Here is a 25,730-nt window from a genome sequence, read left to right as displayed (position 1 = left end):
TTGTCACAAGCCATACTTAGTTTTTTTCTCGATGGGACTTGGATGATTTTAGGTTCACAGCTCCAGCAGAGGGCGCTGTTCGGTTCATGTAAGCGCCGTTACACACTGCAAATCCGAAGACGATATCACCACAGATAGAACAATGAGACAGATATTTTACCGGATGTATAAATGTGAAGCATCCGTTTGGCGTTTCCACTCACTACCAAATATGGTGATGAGAAGAAGCCCAGTGGCGGGCAGTGTGGGAAGATGGGATGAGATGGAATTCTACAAAATGTTGTCATCGTTGAAACATTTGATCTCAATACAGTTTTCTGTTCCCAAAACTAAAATATGTTACAAACAGAGTGGACTAAGTATTGTAGACTTCACCCTTTGCCAAAGTTTAAGACAAACGCAGGAGGCCTTTTGTCTTTTGGTAGTCCATCATTGTAAATACGAATTTGTTATTAACTGACTTGCCTAGTTAAATAAAGGTTAAATAAAATAAAATAGAGTTATTGCACATGAACACTTCACAGAGCAGGCATTCCCTAACGGAAAAATGAAAATGTATGCTAGAACACGCCAATAGGCTAACTCGTGCATGGCTCTGCCCCATCCTTGCGTGTTCTGCCCACTATGACTCAATTGTTCCCATTGCAAATAACAGGCTGTGGTTTGTCTAGATTATCTTTGATGCTGCCACACAATGAGTTAGTTATAAAATGAGTTAGTTATAAAAATCTTTGACGATGCCTTAAAGGCTTTTCATATAAGACGAAATATAGTTCCTTGGTGGACTGAAGCATGTGATAAGGCTTTTAAAACTTTAAAGAATAATTTGACATTTGATAGCATGATAGTCTTTCAGAGAAAGAGAGTGTTTTCTAGAATGCCAAGAAAGGTTCATGGAGGGAATTCTGTTCTTCTATAGGAAGGGAAACTCAACTGGGGGATGTGTGGAAGAGTGGATGTGGTTGGAAGAGTGCGCTTTTTTTAAATGGAAAAGCGTTGTACTGTGGAGCACTACAGAGATTGTGTCAGCCGGTTAAATGCCGTTCCTTGAGAAGACAAGAACAACATATATGTCAGGAGAAGTGCAGTATTATCATAAGGACACGTATACTTGGAATAGGAGGAATGGAGGGAAAAAGAGAGGCAGAGGAGGTCTAAGAGAGTGGGAGGATGAGGGTACGCTTGAATCGGTTAAAAAAGGGAGATGGTTTGTTTAAAGAAGAATGGTAGAAAATGTAAGCAGAGTGAGCTGATGACAGGAGGAGAAATTGAAGTGAAAGCAGGGTGAAGTATCGGAGGTGGTAGGTGTGGTGTGGCCTCACACTCCGGTACAGTAGGTGGCGTTGTATGCGCATCAGTTGGTTGCGATTCCCCCGATAAAAGTTAAAGAAGAATAAACCTTTGACACTACAGCTGACCGGACCTCTTGCCTAAAAACAACGACAGAAACAGAAAATATCACAAATATTAGTTTGAATTTGTTATATTTTAGCGTTTTAAACAAGGGTGACTATTTGAAGTTGTAAAGCATGGAGCCGACAGCGCCCAAAAGGTGTGTGGGAGTTTAGAAAGTTTACTAACAATATTTGTCATATTTTATAAGCTAGCCAGCTAGAGTGTTAGCTTCACCATTATGAGTCAAAGTTTGACTTGTAGTTATCTAACTAGACATTTTATGCTTTACCTTAATGTAGCTACCGGCGGGCTAGTTGTCTAGTTAGACAGAAACGGTCTGAAAATGTATTTTATGTTCTTGTCATGTTTACATTTATGCCTGAAAAGCTAGCTAACTACTTTGACATAACTTACATTAAAATCCATGTAGACCCAGTTCTACAATGCCAGTCATGTTGTTCATGCTGTAGAAGATATTGAACCCTCTTAACTCTGGCAATTTGACGAGAAAATAATGAGTCACTCTAATGGCTGCCTGGTGTTGTGATGCCATCATTTCCATGCTAATTAAACATCTCTTAAAACTGATGCTGGATTTGTCATGGTAATGTAGAATGCTAATTCATATGATGCTAACTGATGTAGCTCATGGAATTTATTTTTTTGTTTGTTTAATCAACAAATCACAATGCAGATTGAATGGTACACTTCCTGCTTTTATTTCCAGGCATGGGTACACTGTGTGGTACTGGTTATAGTGTGGGGTCTGCCATCATTGACTTGAATAGGGACGCCTGTTCTATCCATTATATTTCTATTGTTCATGCTCAAACTTCCTCCACAGCAAGCTGAAGAAACTGAGTGAAGACAGTCTCACAAAACAACCGGAGGAGGTCTTTGATCTTCTGGAAAAACTAGGTGAAGGGTGAGAATATTCATTCATTCATATATATTCTTACCGCATTATAATTATAATATTATAATATTAATAATATTATAATATTATAACATTATAATTTCTTACAGAATAACACTTTATAATGAAAATAAAGAGATGTTCATGTAAATTGACATTATAATAATGACTAGATTATTTATGCAACAGCTGATGGAACCACTAATATGTATCTTAAGATATTGTTGAGGTATTACCCTTACAAACTATCATGAACTTATTTTTTCTTAAGATGCTTACGTTTTTACATGTGTTTTGTGAATGGGCCCTGGTCTTTGGTACTTTCTGCATCATTTCCACTGTCTTTCTTAATCTCCAGGTCCTATGGCAGTGTGTTTAAAGCCATCCATAAGGAGTCAGGCCAGGTGGTGGCTATCAAACAGGTGCCTGTTGAGTCAGACCTCCAGGAGATCATCAAGGAGATATCCATCATGCAGCAGTGTGACAGGTATTCTGTATGTAAGAGAGGAAAGACTCTCTGGCCCAGACGTTCATCAGGCAGAGCTAGCATGGCTCCAGAGGCTAGTGAGAGGAGAACAGTCTCCTCCTCCACAATCACATAACCAGTACCACACACACTACCCCACACTCTGTTACTATAACCAGTACCCCACACTCTGTTACTATAACCAGTACCCCACACTCTGTTACTGTAACCAGTACCCCACACTCTGTTACTATAACCAGTACCCCACACTCTGTTACTATAACCAGTTCCCCACACTCTGTTACTGTAACCAGTACCCCACACTCTGTTACTATAACCAGTACCCCACACTCTGTTACTATAACCAGTACCCCACACTCTGTTACTATAACCAGTACCACACACTCTGTTACTGTAACCAGTACCCCACACTCTGTTACTGTAACCAGTACCCCACACTCTGTTACTATAACCAGTACCACACACTCTGTTTGCTCACCTTTCATCAATAATTGTTTGTTCTGTCTCTCCTCCTGTCCAGTCCCTATGTGGTGAAGTACTATGGCAGCTACTTTAAGAACACAGACCTGTGGATAGTGATGGAGTACTGTGGAGCCGGTTCTGTTTCAGACATCATCAGACTACGCAATAAGACGGTCAGTATATTGACTAAAAGTGTGAGAATGAAGATGACCTTTGGTATTTCGGTAGCCTTTTACCATTCATTTCTCATGTTAATGTGTATTCATAGACTACTGAATTATCAGAATGAATCATTTATACCATCTCCTCTTGTAAAGCTCACAGAGGATGAGATAGCCACCATCCTCAAGTCCACATTGAAAGGTCTGGAGTATCTGCATTTCATGAGGAAGATCCACAGAGACATCAAGGCAGGCAACATTCTCCTCAACACAGAGGGCCATGCCAAACTGGCTGACTTTGGAGTAGCGGGACAACTCACGGTCTGTCTACCTGTCTGTCTGCCTGTCTGTCTACCTGTCTGTCTACCTGTCTGTCTGCCTGTCTGTCTACCTGTCTGTCTGTGTCTACCTGTCTGTCTACCTGTCTGTCTACCTGTCTGTCTACCTGTCTGAGTCTACCTGTCTGTCTACCTGTCTGAGTCTACCTGTCTGTCTACCTGTCTGTCTGCCTGTCTGAGTCTGCCTGTCTGTCTACCTGTCTGTCTACCTGTCTGTCTGCCTGTCTGTCTACCTGTCTGTCTACCTGTCTGTCTACCTGTCTGTCTACCTGTCTGTCTACCTGTCTGTCTGCCTGTCTGTCTGCCTGTCTGAGTCTGCCTGTCTGTCTACCTGTCTGTCTGCCTGTCTGTCTGCCTGTCTGAGTCTGCCTGTCTGAGTCTGCCTGTCTGAGTCTGCCTGTCTGAGTCTGCCTGTCTGAGTCTGCCTGTCTGAGTCTGCCTGTCTGAGTCTGCATGTCTGTCTTCAACTCTCTCTGTCTCCCTAAAGTGAATTCTGACTGTCTAACGATGTAATCTGGTGTCAGTTTGATCAGGCGTTCTTATTATCCTTGTAGTGATTGTAGCAGCATATCACAGAAGTTTATATATAGATGAGACTAATGCTCGTATTATTCTGTCCCTGTCTAGGACACGATGGCAAAGCGGAACACGGTGATCGGGACTCCGTTCTGGATGGCTCCAGAGGTCATCCAGGAGATAGGATATAACTGTGTGGCAGACATCTGGTCCCTGGGCATCACCTCTATAGAGATGGCTGAGGGCAAACCTCCCTACGCTGATATACATCCCATGAGGGTGAGTCTGAGTTTGGGCAGGACAGTTCAGTGAGGTTAGTCTACATGTTGATTATAATTCACCTAGCTGAAAAATAAGACATCTGGGATACTTCACAAACACCTGGATGTCTCAGAATCACAAATAAACATTCTTCCAAATATATTTTATAACCCTTTTTTGGTAACTACATGATTCCATATGTGTAATTTCGAAGTTTTGATGTCTTCACTACTATTCTACAATGAAAGAAAATAGTACAAATAAAGATAAACCCTTGAATGAGTAGGTGTCAACTTTTGACTGGTCAAAAGTGTTTCTTTATTTTGACTATTTTCTACATTGTAGAATAATAGTGAAGACATCAAAACTATGAAATAACATGCATGGAATCATGTAGTTACTACAAAAGTGTTAAACAAATCAAAATATAGTTGAGATTCTTCAAAGTAGCCAAGCTTTGCCTTGATGACAGCTTTGCACGCTCTTGGCATTCTCTGAACCAGCTTCATGAGGTAGTCACCTGGAATGCATTTTAATTAACAGGTGTGCCTTAACTTCATTTGTGGAATTTCTTTCCTTAATGTGTTTGAGCCAATCAGTTGTGTTGTGACAAGGTAGGGATGGTATACAGAACATAACCCTATTTGGTAAAAGACCAAGTCCATATTATGGCAAAAACAGCTCAAATAAGCAAAGAGAAACAACAATCCATCATTACTTTAAGAAATGAAGGTCAGTCAATACGGAACATTTCAAGAACTCTGAAAGTTTCTTCATGTGTAGTCGCAAAAACCATCAAGCGCAATGATTACACTGGCTCTCATGAGGACTGCCACAGGAAAGGAAGACCCAGAGTTACCTCTGCTGCAGTGGATAAGTTCATTAGAGTTACCAGCCTCAGAAATAGCAGCCCAAATAAATACTTCACAGAGTTCAAGTAACAGACACATCTCAACATCAACTGTTCAGAGGAGACTGCGTGAATCAGAAACCACTACTAAAAGACACCAATAATAAGATATTTGCTTGGGCCAAGAAACACGAACAATGGACATTAGACCTGTGGAAATCTGTCCTTTGGTCTGATGAGTCCAAATTGGAGACCGCTGTGTCTTTGTGAGATGCAGTGTGGCTGAACGGATGATCTCCGCATGTGTTTTTCCCACCGTCAAGCATGGAGGAGGTGGTGTGATGGTGTGGGGGTGCTTTGCTGGTGACACTGTCAGTGATTTATTTAGAATTCAAGGCACATAACCAGCATGGCTACCACAACATTCTGCAGCAACACGCCATCCCATCTGGTTTGGGCTTAGTGAGACTATCATTTGTTTTTCAACAGGACAATGACTCAAAACACACCTCCAGGCTGTGTAAGGGCTATTTGACCAAGAAGGAGAGTGATGGAGTGCTGCATCAGATGTCCTGGCCTCTACAATCACCCAACCTCAACCCAGTTGAGATGATTTAGGATGAGTTGGACCGCAGAGTGAAGGAAAAGCAGACAACAAATGCTCAGCATATGTGGGAATTCCTTCAAGACTGATGTAAAAGCATTCCAGGTGAAGCTGGTTGAGAGAATGCCAAGAGTGTGCAAAGCTGTCATCTAGGTGAAGGGTGGCTACTTTGAAGAATATAAAGTATATTTTGATTTGTTTAACACTTTTTTTTGTTACTTCATGAATCCATATGTGTTTCATAGTTGTGATGTCTTCATTGCTATTCTACAATGTAGAAAATAGTAAAAAGAAAAACTCTTGAATGAGTAGGTGTGTCAACTTTTGACTGGTACTGTGTGTGTGCGCATAGAGTCCGTGCAAGAGCGTTAGTGGAAAAAAGGGTCAATGCAGGTAGTCCGGGTAGGCATTTGATGAGCTATTTAGCGGTCTTGTTTAGCAGTCTTATGGCTTGGGGGTAGAAGCTGTTCAGGGTCCTGTTGGTTCCACACTTAGTGCAGCGGTATCGTTTGCTGTGCGGTAATATAGACATTCATTAGGGTTACAGAGAGGTTCCGTACCAAGCGGTCTATAGACATTCATTAGGGTTACAGAGAGGTTCCGTACCAAGCGGTCTATAGACATTCATTAGGGTTACAGAGAGGTTCCGTACCAAGCGGTCTATAGACATTCATTAGGGTTACAGAGAGGTTCCGTACCAAGCGGTCTATAGACATTCATTAGGGTTACAGAGAGGTTCCGTACCAAGCGGTCTATAGACATTCATTAGGGTTACAGAGAGGTTCCGTACCAAGCGGTCTATAGACATTCATTAGGGTTACAGAGAGGTTCCGTACCAAGCGGTCTATAGACATTCATTAGGGTTACAGAGAGGTTCCGTACCAAGCGGTCTATAGACATTCATTAGGGTTACAGAGAGGTTCCGTACCAAGCGGTCTATAGACATTCATTAGGGTTACAGAGAGGTTCCGTACCAAGCGGTCTATAGACATTCATTAGGGTTACAGAGAGGTTCCGTACCAAGCGGTCTATAGACATTCATTAGGGTTACAGAGAGGTTCCGTACCAAGCGGTCTATAGACATTCATTAGGGTTACAGAGAGGTTCCGTACCAAGCGGTCTATAGACATTCATTAGGGTTACAGAGAGGTTCCGTACCAAGCGGTCTATAGACATTCATTAGGGTTACAGAGAGGTTCCGTACCAAGCGGTCTATAGACATTCATTAGGGTTACAGAGAGGTTCCGTACCAAGCGGTCTATAGACATTCATTAGGGTTACAGAGAGGTTCCGTACCAAGCGGTCTATAGACATTCATTAGGGTTACAGAGAGGTTCCGTACCAAGCGGTCTATAGACATTCATTAGGGTTACAGAGAGGTTCCGTACCAAGCGGTCTATAGACATTCATTAGGGTTACAGAGAGGTTCCGTACCAAGCGGTCTATAGACATTCATTAGGGTTACAGAGAGGTTCCGTACCAAGCGGTCTATAGACATTCATTAGGGTTACAGAGAGGTTCCGTACCAAGCGGTCTATAGACATTCATTAGGGTTACAGAGAGGTTCCGTACCAAGCGGTCTATAGACATTCATTAGGGTTACAGAGAGGTTCCGTACCAAGCGGTCTATAGACATTCATTAGGGTTACAGAGAGGTTCCGTACCAAGCGGTCTATAGACATTCATTAGGGTTACAGAGAGGTTCCGTACCAAGCGGTCTATAGACATTCATTAGGGTTACAGAGAGGTTCCGTACCAAGCGGTCTATAGACATTCATTAGGGTTACAGAGAGGTTCCGTACCAAGCGGTCTATAGACATTCATTAGGGTTACAGAGAGGTTCCGTACCAAGCGGTCTATAGACATTCATTAGGGTTACAGAGAGGTTCCGTACCAAGCGGTCTATAGACATTCATTAGGGTTTACATTGAGGCTTCTATACTACCTGCTTAACTAGGTGTTTTCTGTCTCTTCTTCCTCTGTATTACTGTCAGGCTATTTTCATGATCCCAACCAACCCTCCACCTACGTTCAGGAAGCCTGAGCTGTGGACAGACAACTTCACACACTTTGTAAAGAAATGTCTGGTGAAGAACCCAGAACAGAGAGCTACAGCCACGCAACTACTACAGGTGAGATACACACAACTACTACAGGTGAGAGATACACACACACAACTACTACAGGTGAGAGATACACACACAACTACTACAGGTGAGAGATACACACACAACTACTACAGGTGAGAGATACAGCCACACAACTACTACAGGTGAGAGATACAGCCACACAACTTCTACAGGTGAGAGATACAGCCACACAACTTCTACAGGTGAGAGATACAGCCACACAACTTCTACAGGTGAGAGATACAGCCACACAACTACTACAGGTGAGAGATACAGCCACACAACTACTACAGGTGAGAGATACAGCCACACAACTACTACAGGTGAGAGATACAGCCACACAAACGCTGACACTACACATCCAAATATATCGAGGGACCAAATTATAAAAGACCAGAATTGTATTTTTGAATTCCGTAAAGTCAGTATGGACGAGGTGAAAAAAGTATTGTTGATCAACAACGACAAACCACCGGGGTCTGAGAACTTGGATCGAAAATTACTGAGTGTAATAGCGGACAATATTGCAACTCCTATTTGCCACATCTTCAATTTAAGCCTACTAGAAAGTGTGCCCTCGGGCCTGGAGGGAATCAAAGTAATTCCTCTACCTAAGAATAGTAAAGCCCCCTTCACTAGCTCAAATAGCTGACCAATCAGCCTGTTACCAACCCAAGGTAAACTTCTGGAACAAATGGTGTTTGACCAGATACAATGCTATTTCACAGTAAACGAATTGACAACAGACTTTCAACACCCTTATATGGAAGGACATTCAACAATCACTTACACAAATGACTGATGATTGGCTGAGACAAATTGATGATAAAAAGTTTGTGGGGGCTGTCTTGTTAGACTTCAGTGCAGCTTTTGACATTTTCGATCATAGTCTGCTGCTGGAATAATATATGTGTTATGGCTTTACACCCCCTGCTATAATGTGGATAAAGAGTTACCTGTCTAACAGAACACAGAGGGTGTTCTTTAATGGAAGCCTCTCCAACATTATCCAGGTAGAATCAGGAATTCCCCAGGGCAGCTGTTTAGGCCCTTTACTTTGTTCAATCTTTACTAATGACATGCCACTGGTTTTGAGTAAAGCCAGTGTGTCTATGTATGTGGATGACTCAACACTATACACGTTAACTATTACAGCGACTGAAATGACTGCAACACTTAACAAAGAGTTGCAGTTAGTTTCAGAATGGGTGGCAAGGAATAAGTTAGTCCTAAATATTTATAACACTAAAAGCATTGTATTTCAAATCAAAATCAAAGTTTATTTGTGACATGCGCTGAATACAACAGTGAAATGCTTACTTACAGGCTCTAACCAATAATGCAAAAAGGTATTAGGTGAACAATAGGTAAGTAAAGAAATAAAACAGCAGTAAAAAGACAGGATATATACAGTAGAGAGGCTATAGAAGTAGCGAGGCTACATACAGACAGACACCTGTTAGTCAGGCTTATTGAGGTAGTATGTACATGTAGATATGGTTAAAGGGACTATGCATATATGATAAACAGGGAGTAGCAGCAGCGTAAAAAGATTTGGGACAAATCATTCACTAAACCCTAAACCTCACCTCCATCTTGTAATGAATAATGTAAAAATTTAGCAAGTTGAGGTGACTAAACTGCTTGGAGTAACCCTGGATTGTAATCTGTCATGGTCAAAACATATTGATACAACAATAGCTAAGATTTTTTAAATTTTATTTCACCTTTATTTAATAGGCCAGTTGAGAACAAGTTCTCATTTACAACTGCGACCTGGTCAAGATAAAGCAAAGCAGTGCAACAAAAACAACAACACAGAGTTACACATAAACAAACACAATAGAATCATCTGGATACATTGTGTAGATGGGGAGAAGTCTGTCCATAATAAAGCGCTGCTCTACCTTCTTAACAACATTATCAACAAGGCAGGTCCTACAGGCCCTAGTTTTGTAGCACCTGGACTACTGTTCAGTCGTGTGGTCAGGTGCCACAAAGAGGGACTTAGGAAAATTGCAATTGGCTCAGAACGGGGCAGCACGGCCCTTGGATGAACACAGAGAACTAATATTAATAATATGCATGTCAATCTCTCCTGGCTGAAAGAGGAGGAGAGATTGACTTCATCACTACTTGTATTTATGAGAGGTATTGACATGTTGAATGTACCAAGCTGTCTGCCTAAACTACTAGCACACAGCTCAGACACCCATGCGTACCCCACAAGACATGCCACCAGAGGTCTCTTCACAGGCAAAGGGAGTGTCCTGTCTTTACTATCATTAAATTGAAGACTTCGTTTTTATCAAAGATACTCTGTAATTAGTATTACACGATCAAATTGATTAATCATGTAGCTGTAATTATCTAGGAAGTCGGGGCACTAGGGGGAGTGGGGGTCAGCTGAGAAGTCACTACAGAGTTGATAATTATAACAATTGAAATGCTAATCCTTTGCACATGAACGCTCACTCATTCGGGAACAATTGCAATCAATATATATATTTACGCTCAGTGTGTCGTCTTGATCGCTGTTGAAAAGTTGTTTCTTTTGTAGAATTGTCCGTCTCTCTCTGTCGCGGTTATAGTGGATAGTTCAGAGTGACATTCATTCATGTTGTTGTAGGATGGATGTTTCGGCGGTTGTCGTGTCGTTCTTCGCATTCAATGATACCGAATTCCTAGCTGCAGACTAGTAATTAATATCAAAGACTTGTTCTTATTCTGTCGGTATCAATAGTCTAAGAGTTTAACCACGTGGTATGGTTAAAAGATTCAGCAATGGTCTACAACCTTTGTCCCCTCCTAATGGAGAAAAGCATGGTCTGGTCATAATTTCTCAAAGTTGGGTTTTATTCAGAATTTCAGAAAAGGGGCTGTCCCAGGATGCCTGACCCTAACTGGGCACAGGGGCGGTCCTCTTAGTTCAAATCAAAGGGGAGTTGGATTTTCCTTCATTAAACAGTTCAAAATCATATTACACAATTTTACAAACAGTATCATAGTCACTCATTCATCTTATACAACAATTAGACCAATTATGGTAATGTGGCCACACCGTCTCCCACGAGCTTCCCCAAAATGTAACAAACGGACCAGTTCGTAGCTGGATTCTTCACCGACCTTTTATACCTTGTCCGGAACATGACATTTGTTCGGACCTCCAGTTCTGAGGTGGAAGAAATTCCTTTGTTCTCTATGAAACTTCACTCTCTCTCTATACTGTGTGGCCATGAGGCAGGGTCTTCTCAGGAATTTACGACCTTTCTCTGACCACAGCAGCCTAGTTGAAGGAGGCAGGGAGAGGGGATGGGCTTGCTGTACCAAAAGAGGGCAACGTCATGACAGGAGGCACACAGTACTACATAGAGCCATGACTACATGGAACTCTATTCCACATAAGAGGAACTGATGCAGCAGTAGAATCAGATTTAAAAAACAGATAAACACCTTATGGAACAGTGGGGACTGAAGCAACACAACCATTGGCACAGACACACGATAACATGCGCACTATACACACACACACACATGGATTTAGTACTGTAGATGTGGTAGTGGTGGAGTAGGGGCCTGAGGGCACACCGTGTTTTGTGAGATTTGTGAAGGTATTGTAATGTTTTAAAGTTGTATAAACTGCCTTAATTATGCTGGACCCCAGGATGAGTAGCTGCTGCCTTGGCAGGTGAGACACAGACAGACAGACGACTACCACAGGTGAGGCACAGACGGACGGACGACTACCGCAGGTGAGACACAGACGGACGGACGACTACCGCAGGTGAGACACAGACGGACGGACGACTACCGCAGGTGAGACACGGACGGACGACTACCGCAGGTGAGACACAGACGGACGGACGACTACCGCAGGTGAGACACGGACGGACGGACGACTACCGCAGGTGAGACACGGACGGACGGACGACTACCGCAGGTGAGACACAGACAGACGACTACCGCAGGTGAGACACAGACAGACGACTACCGCAGGTGAGACACAGACAGACGACTACCGCAGGTGAGATGCACACGGACGACTACCGCAGGTGAGACGCAGACGGACGGACGACTACCGCAGGTGAGACACGGACGGACGACTACCGCAGGTGAGACACGGACGGACGACTACCGCAGGTGAGACGCAGACGGACGGACGACTACCGCAGGTGAGACAGACAGACTCCTGTATACTGGTAGAACATCATAGTGTGGTCTTCTGTAGCTCATCAGAGCCTAGCACCTTGACAATTATCTGTCTATGCTGTCCCTTCCTCTACCAACATATTAAACCGCTGGCAGGCATGTGGAGCTTCGTCAACTAACTGCCTTCCTTCTCTCGCTCTCTCCTGTAGCATCCGTTCATCACAGCAGCCAAGCCAGTCACCATCCTGAGAGACCTGATCACTGAGTCCATGGAGATGAAGGCTAAGAGACAACAGGAGCAGCAGAGAGAGCTGGAGGAGGAGGACGACTCTGTACGTATAGTTTAGTCTAGGATCTATGTACACAGTACACAGCCATTAAAGCAGCTGGGTTCAGACATGTTCACCAAGCTGCCTTAATGGCTGGGCTTCTAGGGGCGTTATAGTTCTGATGATCGTCAACTACAAGTAGGGGATTGGTTGATGCTGAATGTTATATTAAAATATTCCTACCATTTCATCTAAGTCAATATGACACCAATATCTTAATAGTTAGCTAACACCAGTCTGCTGAACAGGCAAAGAAAAGGTCATGGAACCTTGACACAAATTACTTTTGCCATTAGCTAGCTAGCTAGAGCTAGACAACAACAGTTGACCTCAACACTTCACATAAAAGCTACAGGTAAAATAAAGGAATAAAGGAAACACCAACAGTGTCTTAATAGGGCGTTGGCCCACCATGAGCCAGAACAGCTTCAATGCATCTTGGCATAGATTCTACAAGTGTCTGGAACTCTAATGGGGGGGATTCAACTAGGGCTGTTGCGGTGACTGTATTACAGCCACACCGGCAGTCACGAGTCATGACCGCAGTACAATTCCACGTGACCATTGAGTCACGGTAATCTCATTTTATGCACAGTGGTCTTGCGTTGGTAGTACCCGTCCCTAATGGCCTGGTACTCAGGGCTCTATTGTCCCTCCATCAGGTCCTAATGGCGTGGTACTCAGGGCTCTATTGTCCCTCCATCAGGTCCTAATGGCCTGGTACTCAGGGCTCTAATGTCCCTCCATCAGGTCCTAATGGCCTGGTACTCAGGGCTCTATTGTCCCTCCATCAGGTCCTAATGGCCTGGTACTCAGGGCTCTATTGTCCCTCCATCAGGTCCTAATGGCCTGGTACTCAGGGTTCTATTGTCCCTCCATCAGGTCCTAATGGCCTGGTACTCAGGGCTCTATTGTCCCTCCATCAGGTCCTAATGGCCTGGTACTCAGGGCTCTATTGTCCCTCCATCAGGTCCTAATGGCCTGGTACTCAGGGCTCTATCGTCCCTCCATCAGGTCCTAATGGCCTGGTACTCAGGGCTCTATTGTCCCTCTAACCACTCTGACATCAATGCAATCTAAAGTCACATCAAACAGTATTGCAGTTGATATACAACAAAATGGACAGTGCTTTTAGTTCCCAACACCCATATGCATAGGCTTATATATGAGCCCCCCAAAAAACCCTGAATTAAAATGATTGTGCCATTATATTATACGTGGCAGAGAGTTATTGAATACAAATGTAAGATGTCTTTGGTATATAATTGGTCTACCCTATGCTCCAAAAGCTCCAAAAGTAAGTCAATAGCCATGTTAGACTGAAATATATAACGGTCAATATGTAAAGGTCAATATGTAAAGGTAATTTCGTCAAACTTGTGAGGCTCTCTCGTCTCCATGCTCATTCAACATACAGTGCATTCCGAAAGTATTCAGACCCCCCAGAAATACCTTTATGTAAATAAGGTAGTTTCAAAGTTACAAAAATGTCAACCTGTTTTTGCTTTGTTCTTATTGGGTATTGTGTGTAGATTGATTTGAAATAATTTCATCCAGAATAACGTCAGCTTGCTCATGTCCAAATGCCAGTCCTACATTCTTCCACTTCCACAAAGAAGGTTTGAATCCTAAGCAACCTGCCTACATAGTGTTGAAGTACAATAGACCAACATAACTACTGTAGTAGGTTAAAGCTGTGTGTTGGAAAACCATGGTAGAGCATGGGTGGATTACACATTAGTGCTTTTGTTGCTTAAGACCAATGCTTAGTTTACACTTAAAAGGTTGTTTTTGTGTTAATAGATACCTAGTATGAAAGCAGAATAATGGGCCAGCACACATTTTATATATTTGCAGTTGATACTTTGAACGTAATTTTTTATTTCCTGGGTAACATGTCCTTCTACACAGCTCAGGTTTGGGCCTGCAAATTCCGCAGTTAGTGGGTATTTGTATGAATGAATCCCAGCACCTTACTGTCCACCTGCTGATGTAAAAATGACTTTACAAGTTAGTTTGATTGACCTGACTGTCCTCTCTCTCTGTGTCCAGGAAGAGGAGGTGGAAGTGGACTCCCACACCATGGTGAAGTCTGGGTCAGAGGGGGCTGGCACCATGAGAGCTACCAGCACCATGAGTGACGGAGCTCAGACCATGATCGAGCACGGCAGTACCATGTTAGAGGCAGACCTGGGAACCATGGTCATCAACAGTGATGAGGAGGACAACGATGAAGGCTCAATGAGGAGTGAGTAGAGCTTGTCAGGATAGTACCGTAGGCTGTAACATAGTATATTTTGTGATAATTTAGTTATATTTATTTTAGTGAGCTGTCAGCGTAGTACCCATTAGGCTGTAGCTGACATTATCTAGTTTTTGTGATAGATTTTTATTTGATTTGAGACTAGATGCACATGGAGAAAGACTTAAACCCCCAACCTCAGGACCTCCGTCCTGTAACTGTCTCTGTCTTTAGTTTAGTAGTGTTGCTACTGTAAACAAATATATCAATGCAAAATACAACAATTCCTGAGTTACAGCTCATATAAGGAAGTCAGTCAATTCAAATAACTTCATTAGACCCTAATCTATGGATTTCACAAGACTGGGCGCAGCCATAGGCCTACCCACTGGGGAGCCAGGTCCAGTCAATCGGAATGAGTTTTTCCCCCACAAAAGGGCTTTATTACAGACAGAAATATTCAGTTTCATTAGCTGTCCGGGTTTTTATTTATTTTATCAGGCAAATTCTTAAGAACAAATTCTTATTTTCAATGACGGCCTAGGAACAGTGGGTTTAACTGCCTGTTCAAGGGAAGAACGACAGATTTGTACCTTGTCAGCTCGGGGGTTTGAACTTGCAACAGTCCGGTTGCTAGTCCAACGCTCTAACCACTAGGCTACCCTGCCCCCCCTCCACTCTAACCACTAGGCTACCCTGCCCCCCCTCCACTCTAACCACTAGGCTACCCTGCCGCCCCGGTGGCTGATCTCAGAATATTCAGCAGGTGAAGAAGTCAGATGTAGGGGTCCTGGGCTGGCGTGGTTACATGTGGTCTGCGGTTGTGATGCCGGTTGGACGTACTGCCAAATTCTCTAACACGATGTTGGAGGCGGTTTGTGGTAGAGAAATGAGCATTCAATTATCTGGCAACAGCTCTGGTGGACATTCCTGTGGGCAGCATGCCAATTGAACATTCCCTCAAAAATATAGATATCTTTGGCATTGTGTTGTGACAAAATTGCACCTTTTTAGTGGCCTTTTATTGTCTCCAGCGCAAGGTGCACCTGTGTAATAATCATGCTATTTAATCATCTTCTTGATATGCCACACCTGTCAGGTGGATGGATTATCTTGGGGGGGAAAGGCTCACTAACAGGGATATAAACAAATTTGTGCACAGCATTTGAGAGAAATTAGCTTTTTGTGCATGTGGAACATTTCTGGGCTCTTTTATTTCAGTTCTTGAAACACTTTACATGTTGCGTTTTTATATTTTTGGTCGGTATATTTTAAAACCTTATCTATTCCTCGTAGATATAAATCTTCACAGTTAGAAAATTATTATATTCAAGGGATACATCAGGATTTTGGCAATGAGGCTCTTAATCTACTTCCCCAGAGTCAATGACCTCGTGGAAACCATTTTTATGTTTCTACGTACAGTTTGAAGGAAGTTGCTAACTAGCGTTAGCGCAATCACTTAGAAGTCTATGGGAAGCTGATACCCATAGGCTTCCAGTCATAGCGGCTCACGAAACTACCTCCAACTTCCTTCATACTGGAAACAGAGACATAATGATCCGGAAGTATCCCTTTAACATGTGTTCATTACTCCAACATGCCTAGCTCTACCTCACTCCACACTGTGTGGTTTTGTTATTCATTAGGAAGAGTAGAGTAAATGTTTCCTTCTCTCTGCACAGGACACCCCACCTCCCAGCAGGCCCTGAGACCCTCCTTCATGGACTACTTTGACAAGCAGGACTCTAAGGTCCAACAGGAGAGCTATAACCATAACCGGCAGCAGGAACCAGGCTATCACATCAGCCAGGCTAAGGACGTCTTCCCTGACAACTGGAAGGTTCCTCAGGATGGAGACTTTGACTTTGTGAGTTACACCTAATCACCCTTCCATAGAACAACATATAGAACCATCCATAGAACAACAAAAATAACCATCCATGGAACTACATATAGAACCATCCATGGAACTACATATAGAACAACATATAGAACCATCCATAGAACAACATATCGAACCATCCATGGAACTACATATAGAACAACATATAGAACCATCCATTGAACGATATATAGAACCATCCATGGAACTACATATAGAACCATCCATTGAACGACATATAGAACCATCCATGGAACTACATATAGAACAGCATATAGAACCATCCATAGAACAACATATAGAACCATCCATGGAACTACATATAGAACCATCCATGGAACTACATATAGAACCATCCGTGGAACTACATATAGAACCATCCGTGGAACTACATATAGAACCATCCGTGGAACTACATATAGAACCATCCATGGAACTACATATAGAACAGCATATAGAACCATCCATGCAACTACATATAGAACCATCCATGCAACTACATATAGAACCATCCATGGAACTACAAAAATAACCATCCATAGAACTACATATAGAACTATCCATAGAACTACATATAGAACTACATATAGAACCATCCATAGAACTACATATAGAACAACATATAGAACCATCCATGGAACTACATATAGAACCGTCCATAGAACTACATATAGAACCATCCATAGAACTACATATAGAACCATCCATGGAACTACATATAGAACCATCCATAGAGCCATCCATAGAACAACATATAGAACCATCCATGGAACTACATATAGAACCATCCATGGAACTATGTATAGAACCATCCATGGAATTACATATTGAACCATCCCTGGAACTACATATAGAACTATCCATGGAACTACATATAGAACCATCCATAGATCAACTAATAGAACCATCCATAGAACTACATATAGAACCATCCATGGAACTACATATAGAAAAACATCTAGAACCATCCATAGAACTACATATAGAACCATCCATAGAACTACATATAGAATCATCCATAGAACTACATATAGAACCATCCATAGAACTACATATAGAACCATCCATGGAACTTCATATAGAACCATCCATGGAACTTCATATAGAACCATCCATGGAACTTCATATAGAACCATCCATGGAACTTCATATAGAACCATCCATGGAACGACATATAGAACCATCCATGGAACGACATATAGAACCATCCATGGAACTACATATAGAACCATCCATGGAACGACATATAGAACCATCCATGGAACGACATATAGAACCATCCATGGAACGACATATGGAACGACATATAGAACCATCCATGGAACGACATATAGAACCATCCATGGAACGACATATAGAACCATCCATGGAACTACATATAGAACCATCCATGGAACTACATATAGAACCATCCATGGAACTACATATAGAACCATCCATGGAACTACATATAGAACCATCCATAGAGCCATCCATAGAACAACATATAGAACCATCCATGGAACTACATATAGAACCATCCATAGAACTACATATAGAATCATCCATAGAACTACATATAGAATCATCCATAGAACTACATATAGAACCATCCATATAACTACATATAGAACCATCCATGGAACTTCATATAGAACCATCCATGGAACTTCATATAGAACCATCCATGGAACTTCATATAGAACCATCCATGGAACTACATATAGAACCATCCATGGAACTACATATAGAACCATCCATGGAACTACATATAGAACCATCCATGGAACTACATATAGAACCATCCATGGAACTACATATAGAACCATCCATGGAACTACATATAGAACCATCCATGGAACTACATATAGAACCATCCATGGAACTACATATAGAACCATCCATGGAACTACATATAGAACCATCCATGGAACTACATATAGAACCATCCATGGAACTACATATAGAACCATCCATGGAACTACATATAGAACCATCCATGGAACTACATATAGAACCATCCATGGAACTACATATAGAACCATCCATGGAACTACATATAGAACCATCCATGGAACGACATATAGAACCATACATGGAACTACATATAGAACCATCCATAGAACAACATATAGAACTACAAATAGAACCGTCCATGGAACTACATTTAGAACCTTCCATGGAACTACATATAGAACCATCCATAGAGCCATCCATAGAACAACATATAGAACCATCCATAGAACAACATATAGAATCATCCATAGAACATCATATAGAACCATCCATGGAACTACGTATAGAACCATCCCTGGAACTACGTATAGAACTATACATGGAACTACATATAGAAAAACATCTAGAACCATCCATAGAACTACATATAGAACCATCCATAGAACTTCATATAGAACCATCCATATAACTACATATAGAACCATCCATAGAACAACATATAGAACCATCCATGGAACTACATATAGAACCATCCATAGATCAACATATAGAACCGTCCATAGAACTACATATAGAACCATCCCTGGAACTACATATAGATAAACATCTAGAACCATCCATAGAACTACATATAGAACCATCCATAGAACTTCATATAGAACCATCCATAGAACGACATATAGAACCATCCATAGAACTACATATAGAACCATCCATAGAACAACATATAGAACCATCCATAGAACTACATTTAGAACCATCATAGAACTACATATAGAACCATCCATAGAACTTCATATAGAACCATCCATAGAACTACATATAGAACCATCCATAGAACTACATATAGAACCATCCATAGAACTACATATAGAACCATCCATAGAACTACATTTAGAACCATCATAGAACTACATATAGAACCATCCATAGAACTACATATAGAACCATCCATGGAACTTCATATAGAACCATCCATGGAACTTCATATAGAACCATCCATGGAACTTCATATAGAACCATCCATGGAACTTCATATAGAACCATCCATGGAACTTCATATAGAACCATCCATGGAACTTCATATAGAACCATCCATGGAACTTCATATAGAACTATCCATGGAACTTCATATAGAACCATCCATGGAACTTCATATAGAACCATCCATGGAACTTCATATAGAACCATCCATGGAACTTCATATAGAACCATCCATGGAACTTCATATAGAACCATCCATGGAACTTCATATAGAACCATCCATGGAACTTCATATAGAACCATCCATGGAACTACATATAGAACCATCCACGGAACTACATATAGAACCATCCATGGAACTACATATAGAACCATCCACGGAACTACATATAGAACTACATATAGAACCATCCATAAAACTACATGTAGAACTACATATAGAACTACATATAGAACCATCCATAGAACTACATATAGAACCATCCATGTAACTACATATAGAACCATCCATGGAACTTCATATAGAACTACACATAGAACTACACATAGAACAACATGTAGAGCGTTCTCTAGAACTTCATATAGAGCCGCCTATAGAACTACAGTACCAGTCAGAAGTTTGGACACACCTACTCATTCCAGGGTTTTTACAATTTTCTACATTGTAGAATAATATTGAAGATATCAAAACTATGAAATAATACACATAGAATGATGTTGTAACCATAAAAGTGTTTGAGCTTCTTGAAAGTAGCCAAGCTTTGCCTTGATGACAGCTTTGCACACGCACGCTTCATGAGGTAGTCACCTGGAATGCATTTCAATTAACAGGTATGCCTTGTTAAATTAATTTGTGGAATTTCTATCCTTAATGTGTTTGAGCCAATCAGTTGTGTTGTGACAAGGTAGGTTTGGTATTCAGAAGAAAGCCCTATTTGATTAAAGACCAAGTACATACAGTGGGGCAAAAAGGTATTTAGTCAGCCACCAATTGTGCAAGTTCTCCCTGTGTTGCTGATGGTAGGCTTTGTTACTTTGGTCCCAGCTCTCTGCAGGTCATTCACTAGGTCCACTGTGTGGTTCTGGGATTTTTGCTCACCGTTCTTGTGATCATTTTGACCTTACGGGGTGAGATCTTGCGTGGAGAACTTGCACAATTGGTGGCTGACTAAATACTTTTTGCCCCACTGTATATGAGTCCAATTTTTAGTTTTTTGGTTCCAACCGCCGTGTCTTTGTGAGACGCAGGGTTGGTGAATGGATGATCTCCGCATGTATGGTTCCCACCGTGAAGCATGGAGGAGGAGGTGTGGTGGTGCTTTGCTGGTGACACATTTTGATTTGTTTAACACTTTTTTGGTTACTACATGATTCTGTATGTGTTGTTTCATAGTTTAGATTTCTTCACTATTATTCTACAATGTAAAAAAAATTGACAATGGCACATGTAACCTACATATCAATACATACACACAAACTATCTACGCCAAATAGGGGAGAGGCGTTGTGCCGTGAGGTGTTGCTTTATCTGTTTTCTGAAACCAGGTTTGCTGTTCATTTGAGCAATATGAGATGGAAGGAAGTTCCATGCAATAATGGCTCTCTATAATACCGTACGCTTTCTTGAATTTGTTCTGGATTTGGGGACTGTGAAAAGACCCCTGGTGGTTTGTAATAGCATGTCTGTGATCAATAGGAATGTAATATTATCTCTGTGATTTAATAGTCATATGATGTCATCTCTGTGATTTGTAGTATGTGATGTCATCTCTGATCAATAGGAATCTAATATTATCTCAGTGATCAATAGTAATGTGACATTATCTCAGTGATCAATAGTCATGTGATATTATCTCTGTGATCCATAGTCATGTGACATTATCTCTGTCCATCCCTTGGTCTTTACTTCCTATCTGACACAGTGATTTAGGTTGTGCCGTGTTCTAAAGTTGCTTCTCTCCCTGTGTGTGTGTGTGTGTGTGTATGTGTGTGTGTGTGTGTGTGTGTCCCTGCGTGTTCTCTGTCTAAGCAGCTGAAGAACCTTGACTTTGAGGAGCTGCAGCTGCGTCTGACGGCTCTGGACCCCATGATGGAGAGAGAGATCGAGGAGCTGCGCCAGCGCTACACCGCCAAGAGACAACCCATCCTCGACGCAATGGACGCCAAGAAACGCAGACAGCAGAACTTCTGAAGAGCCTGACCTGAGGAACACATTCTGACCTGGGCCCGTGTTCATACAGCGTCTCACATTCCAGAGTGCTGATCTAGGCTAAAGTCCACTTTCCATGTAATCTTATTCCTTATGATCTAAAAGGTAGAACTGATGCTAGATCAGCACTCTGGCAGTAGAACTGATGCTAGATCAGCACTCTGGCAGCAGAACTGATGCTAGATCAGCACTCTGGCAGCAGAACTGATGCTAGATCAGCACTCTGGCAGCAGAACTGCTGAGGACCTTAGAAAAGGAATTCTGACCTGGTGCTTTCTGTTAAGACCTGATCAAGGGAGAGGAGAGACCTGACCGCTGTCTGGAATTTAATTCACCCTGCTTCTGTGCTTCTAAATGTCCTCCATTTTGTCTCTCATCACCACCCCAGTAGTCAGTGTGACCTGGAGTTATCCTATCTTCCCATGGCTCTGCTGGCCCTCAGGACTATTTTAAACAATTATTAGCCTCCCCCTCTGTTAATTATGAACCTGTAGGTAGCCTTATACCCCTCTGTTAATTATGAACCAGTAGATAGACTTATATCCCAAAGTATGATTGATTAACATTTACTTAAAGATATGTTTTTCCCCTTTAGAGCATCCTCTGATAAACTGTCTGGGTTTATTTGCCTCTTGGGAAATGACCAGCGATATGGAAAATAATGTTAAAGGAGGATACAACAACGCATTGTAAACTGCAGACGTTCTACTTGACAAGAAAAGCTAGTTTATGTTGTTAAGATGGGGAAGCTTCACCATCCTTACATCGGCGTCACTAAGAGGCGTGGTCATCTCAACGAGAAATGGCAGATTGGGGGAAGCGGCCATTGTAGAAATGGCTGTCGTTTCCAGGTGATACAAAGAAAACAATAATGTGTGAGAAACCATCTAAATCGCTATAAAATATATTTTCAATAACAACTTTCTTTTGCGGCTGTTGAAAGTTGGACGAAACTGAAAGTGAATTGTTATCCGGGGTCCTTTGGACGTCCACCATCATTGTCCATGCTATCCGGTATCCTTGTACAGTCTTTAGCCATAACGACAATTGGTCCTGAGAATGTAACTCTAACGTTACCCCATTGAAGTTGAAAATGGTCAAGGTTAGGTAAGTGTTATAGTTTAGGGTAGGGATGTTCCCTGAAATCCAGATAGCACTAACCACCATGTTACAGGGAAATGGGATGCGAGGTAGGGGATTGGAGTTGTTTGGAATGGAGCCTAGTTGTTGCAGTTCACCTAGCTTCCACACGGATGGGACATTCTACATGTACTGTCGCACCTTCAATATAGCCCCACTATTCATATCAGTTCCACTGTGGTAGTGGCAGCCAGCCTGGGGGATGATAGAGTAGTGCATCGATGGAAACCCCGTGGTGTGTATTTGATACATCATGATGTAATACTGTAGTTTGTCAACTACCAAACACTAACTGGATGAGAATAAATGCCTTAAAAAATATATATATATATATATTTTTTTTTTAAGCAATTCATTTATGTGATCTGAGTGGACAGAATATTTTCTCCCATTAGGAACTCGATCTGAAAACCTAATGGAGGGGATGTGATCTGATGTGCACCGAGAAGTTAACCCCTGTTCATTGGAACGTCTGCCAGTTGTTTATCCTTTCCTGTTCTGCTTGATATTCTGACCCAGTTGGTTACTAGGTTACTATATGTTTCCCTCTAATGTAGACACAGGCTTTAGGTTTCCTGTACTCTTAGTGCTTCATGAGTCTTAACGTGCGCTCACTGTCATAAGATTTCCATACTCTGGGTCTGTCCCAAATGGAACACTGTCCCCTATGTAGTGCATTACTTTTGACCCGGACCCATAGGTGCTACACAGGGTATAAGGTGCATTTGGAACACTGCCTCTGACTGTATATTCCCAGAGACAGAGAGCAGCTCCTGTCTGACTGTACATTCCCAGAGACAGAGAGCAGCTCCTGTCTGACTGTATATTCCCAGAGACAGAGAGCAGCTCCTGTCTGACTGTATATTCCCAGAGACAGAGAGCAGCTCCTGTCTGACTGTACATTCCCAGAGACAGAGAGCAGCTCCTGTCTGACTGAATATTCACAGAGACAGAGAGCAGCTCCTGTCTGACTGAATATTCCCAGAGACAGAGAGCAGCTCCTGTCTGACTGTATATTCCCAGAGACAGAGAGCAGCTCCTGTCTGACTGTACATTCCCAGAGACAGAGAGCAGCTCCTGTCTGACTGTATATTCCCAGAGACAGAGAGCAGCTCCTGTCTGACTGTACATTCCCAGAGACAGAGAGCAGCTCCTGTCTGACTGTATATTCCCAGAGACAGAGAGCAGCTCCTGTCTGACTGTACATTCCCAGAGACAGAGAGCAGCTCCTGTCTGACTGTATATTCCCAGAGACAGAGAGCAGCTCCTGTCTGACTGTATATTCCCAGAGACAGAGAGCAGCTCCTGTCTGACTGTACATTCCCAGAGACAGAGAGCAGCTCCTGTCTGACTGTATATTCCCAGAGACAGAGAGCAGCTCCTGTCTGACTGTACATTCCCAGAGACAGAGAGCAGCTCCTGTCTGACTGTATATTCCCAGAGACAGAGAGCAGCTCCTGTCTGACTGTATATTCCCAGAGACAGAGAGCAGCTCCTGTCTGACTGTACATTCCCAGAGACAGAGAGCAGCTCCTGTCTGACTGTATATTCCCAGAGACAGAGAGCAGCTCCTGTCTGACTGTACATTCCCAGAGACAGAGAGCAGCTCCTGTCTGACTGTATATTCCCAGAGACAGAGAGCAGCTCCTGTCTGACTGTATATTCCCAGAGACAGAGAGCAGCTCCTGTCTGACTGTACATTCCCAGAGACAGAGAGTAGCTCCTGTCTGACTGTATATTCCCAGAGACAGAGAGCAGCTCCTGTCTGACTGTACATTCCCAGAGACAGAGAGCAGCTCCTGTCTGACTGTACATTCCCAGAGACAGAGAGCAGCTCCTGTCTGACTGTACATTCCCAGAGACAGAGAGCAGCTCCTGTCTGACTGTACATTCCCAGAGACAGAGAGCAGCTCCTGTCTGACTGTATATTCCCAGAGACAGAGAGCAGCTCCTGTCTGACTATGTTATTTCTGTAGTGATTCTGTATGACGTTCTGTAGAGATGGCTGACTCTTTGTTCCCTGGGAGGTTGAATAATAAGGAATGAAACCACTTGATGGACAGAGGAGAGAATATCCTGTCAGTCATGTAATAATGGATCCTAGTAACTGCTCTTTTACAACCACGTCAAAGGGTTTTTATCCAGGTGATGATTGAGGGCGTGGTGTGATATCTTACATTGTAGGGTTCAGACAGAGGCTTCGACAAGGAGTCAAGTCACTTTTATATTGAGTCTTTTTATTGTTGTGGTTCATTAATATTGTTTCCGTGCTTGATGAGAATCACTAAACCCAATAGGACCAGCATTCCTTTAGGTGGACGGTGAGAGTGAAGGATGGATTTACCTTGCATCGTCCATTTACTAAAGCTGTTCAGTCTATTGCCATAGCAACACATGAGTTATTGAATGTTGTGAAATATTTCTGGAAGACTTGTGGTCATTTCAGATGTCTCTGGTTTCATGATGTTTGCCTAATACTATGCATGTTGCTCTTTGCATCAATCCGCTGTGTAGTGGGATATGTGATATACTATACAGAATGACAGTACTATCTGTATATAGTACTGTCATGGTTCACACTTCTCTTCCTCAGCTTTTAACAAACTACTTTACAGTACCATTACACAACCTAGAAGACCCTTGCCATAGATGGGAGATTCCCATATAAAGTTTTTGTAATATGGAAAAACTCCTCAGCTTTTAATATTTTGCCGTAGTTCCTCTTCATTTACTTCCAC

The 25,730-nt window shown here is 42.2% G+C and overlaps 1 protein-coding gene and 1 long non-coding RNA gene across 3 annotated transcripts; one reads left to right on the top strand and one right to left on the bottom strand.

Annotated features, from left to right (window-relative positions):
• Nucleotides 1-1,366: 1,366 nt before the first annotated feature.
• Nucleotides 1,367-23,351, top strand: LOC110496773 (serine/threonine-protein kinase 3). 2 transcript variants are annotated; one of them, XM_036953619.2, is made up of 11 exons: nt 1,367-1,552; nt 2,240-2,320; nt 2,670-2,798; nt 3,319-3,433; nt 3,578-3,742; nt 4,387-4,554; nt 7,985-8,122; nt 12,478-12,600; nt 14,650-14,845; nt 16,525-16,709; nt 21,673-23,351. In XM_036953619.2, the coding sequence occupies exons 1-11, from the start codon at nt 1,530-1,532 to the stop codon at nt 21,832-21,834; spliced, it is 1,485 nt and encodes a 494-aa protein (XP_036809514.1). In that variant the 5' UTR covers nt 1,367-1,529; the 3' UTR covers nt 21,835-23,351. The 2 variants fall into 2 exon arrangements, with proteins under 2 accessions (XP_036809514.1, XP_036809515.1); XM_036953620.2 differs by having other exon boundaries at nt 1,370-1,552; nt 21,676-23,351.
• LOC149975658 (uncharacterized) lies at nt 1,401-1,907 on the bottom strand. Its single transcript, XR_016488638.1, has 2 exons — nt 1,810-1,907; nt 1,401-1,430 (listed from the first exon to the last, which is right to left on the bottom strand). It is a non-coding gene; the product is annotated as an uncharacterized LOC149975658 (long non-coding RNA).
• Nucleotides 23,352-25,730: the final 2,379 nt, after the last annotated feature.

Source organism: Oncorhynchus mykiss, chromosome 18, assembly GCF_057628025.1.
Source record: "Oncorhynchus mykiss isolate SJ-2025 chromosome 18, ASM5762802v1, whole genome shotgun sequence".
In the NCBI taxonomy this organism is placed as follows: domain Eukaryota; kingdom Metazoa; phylum Chordata; class Actinopteri; order Salmoniformes; family Salmonidae; genus Oncorhynchus; species Oncorhynchus mykiss.
This window is presented reverse-complemented; position numbering and strand designations above follow the sequence as displayed.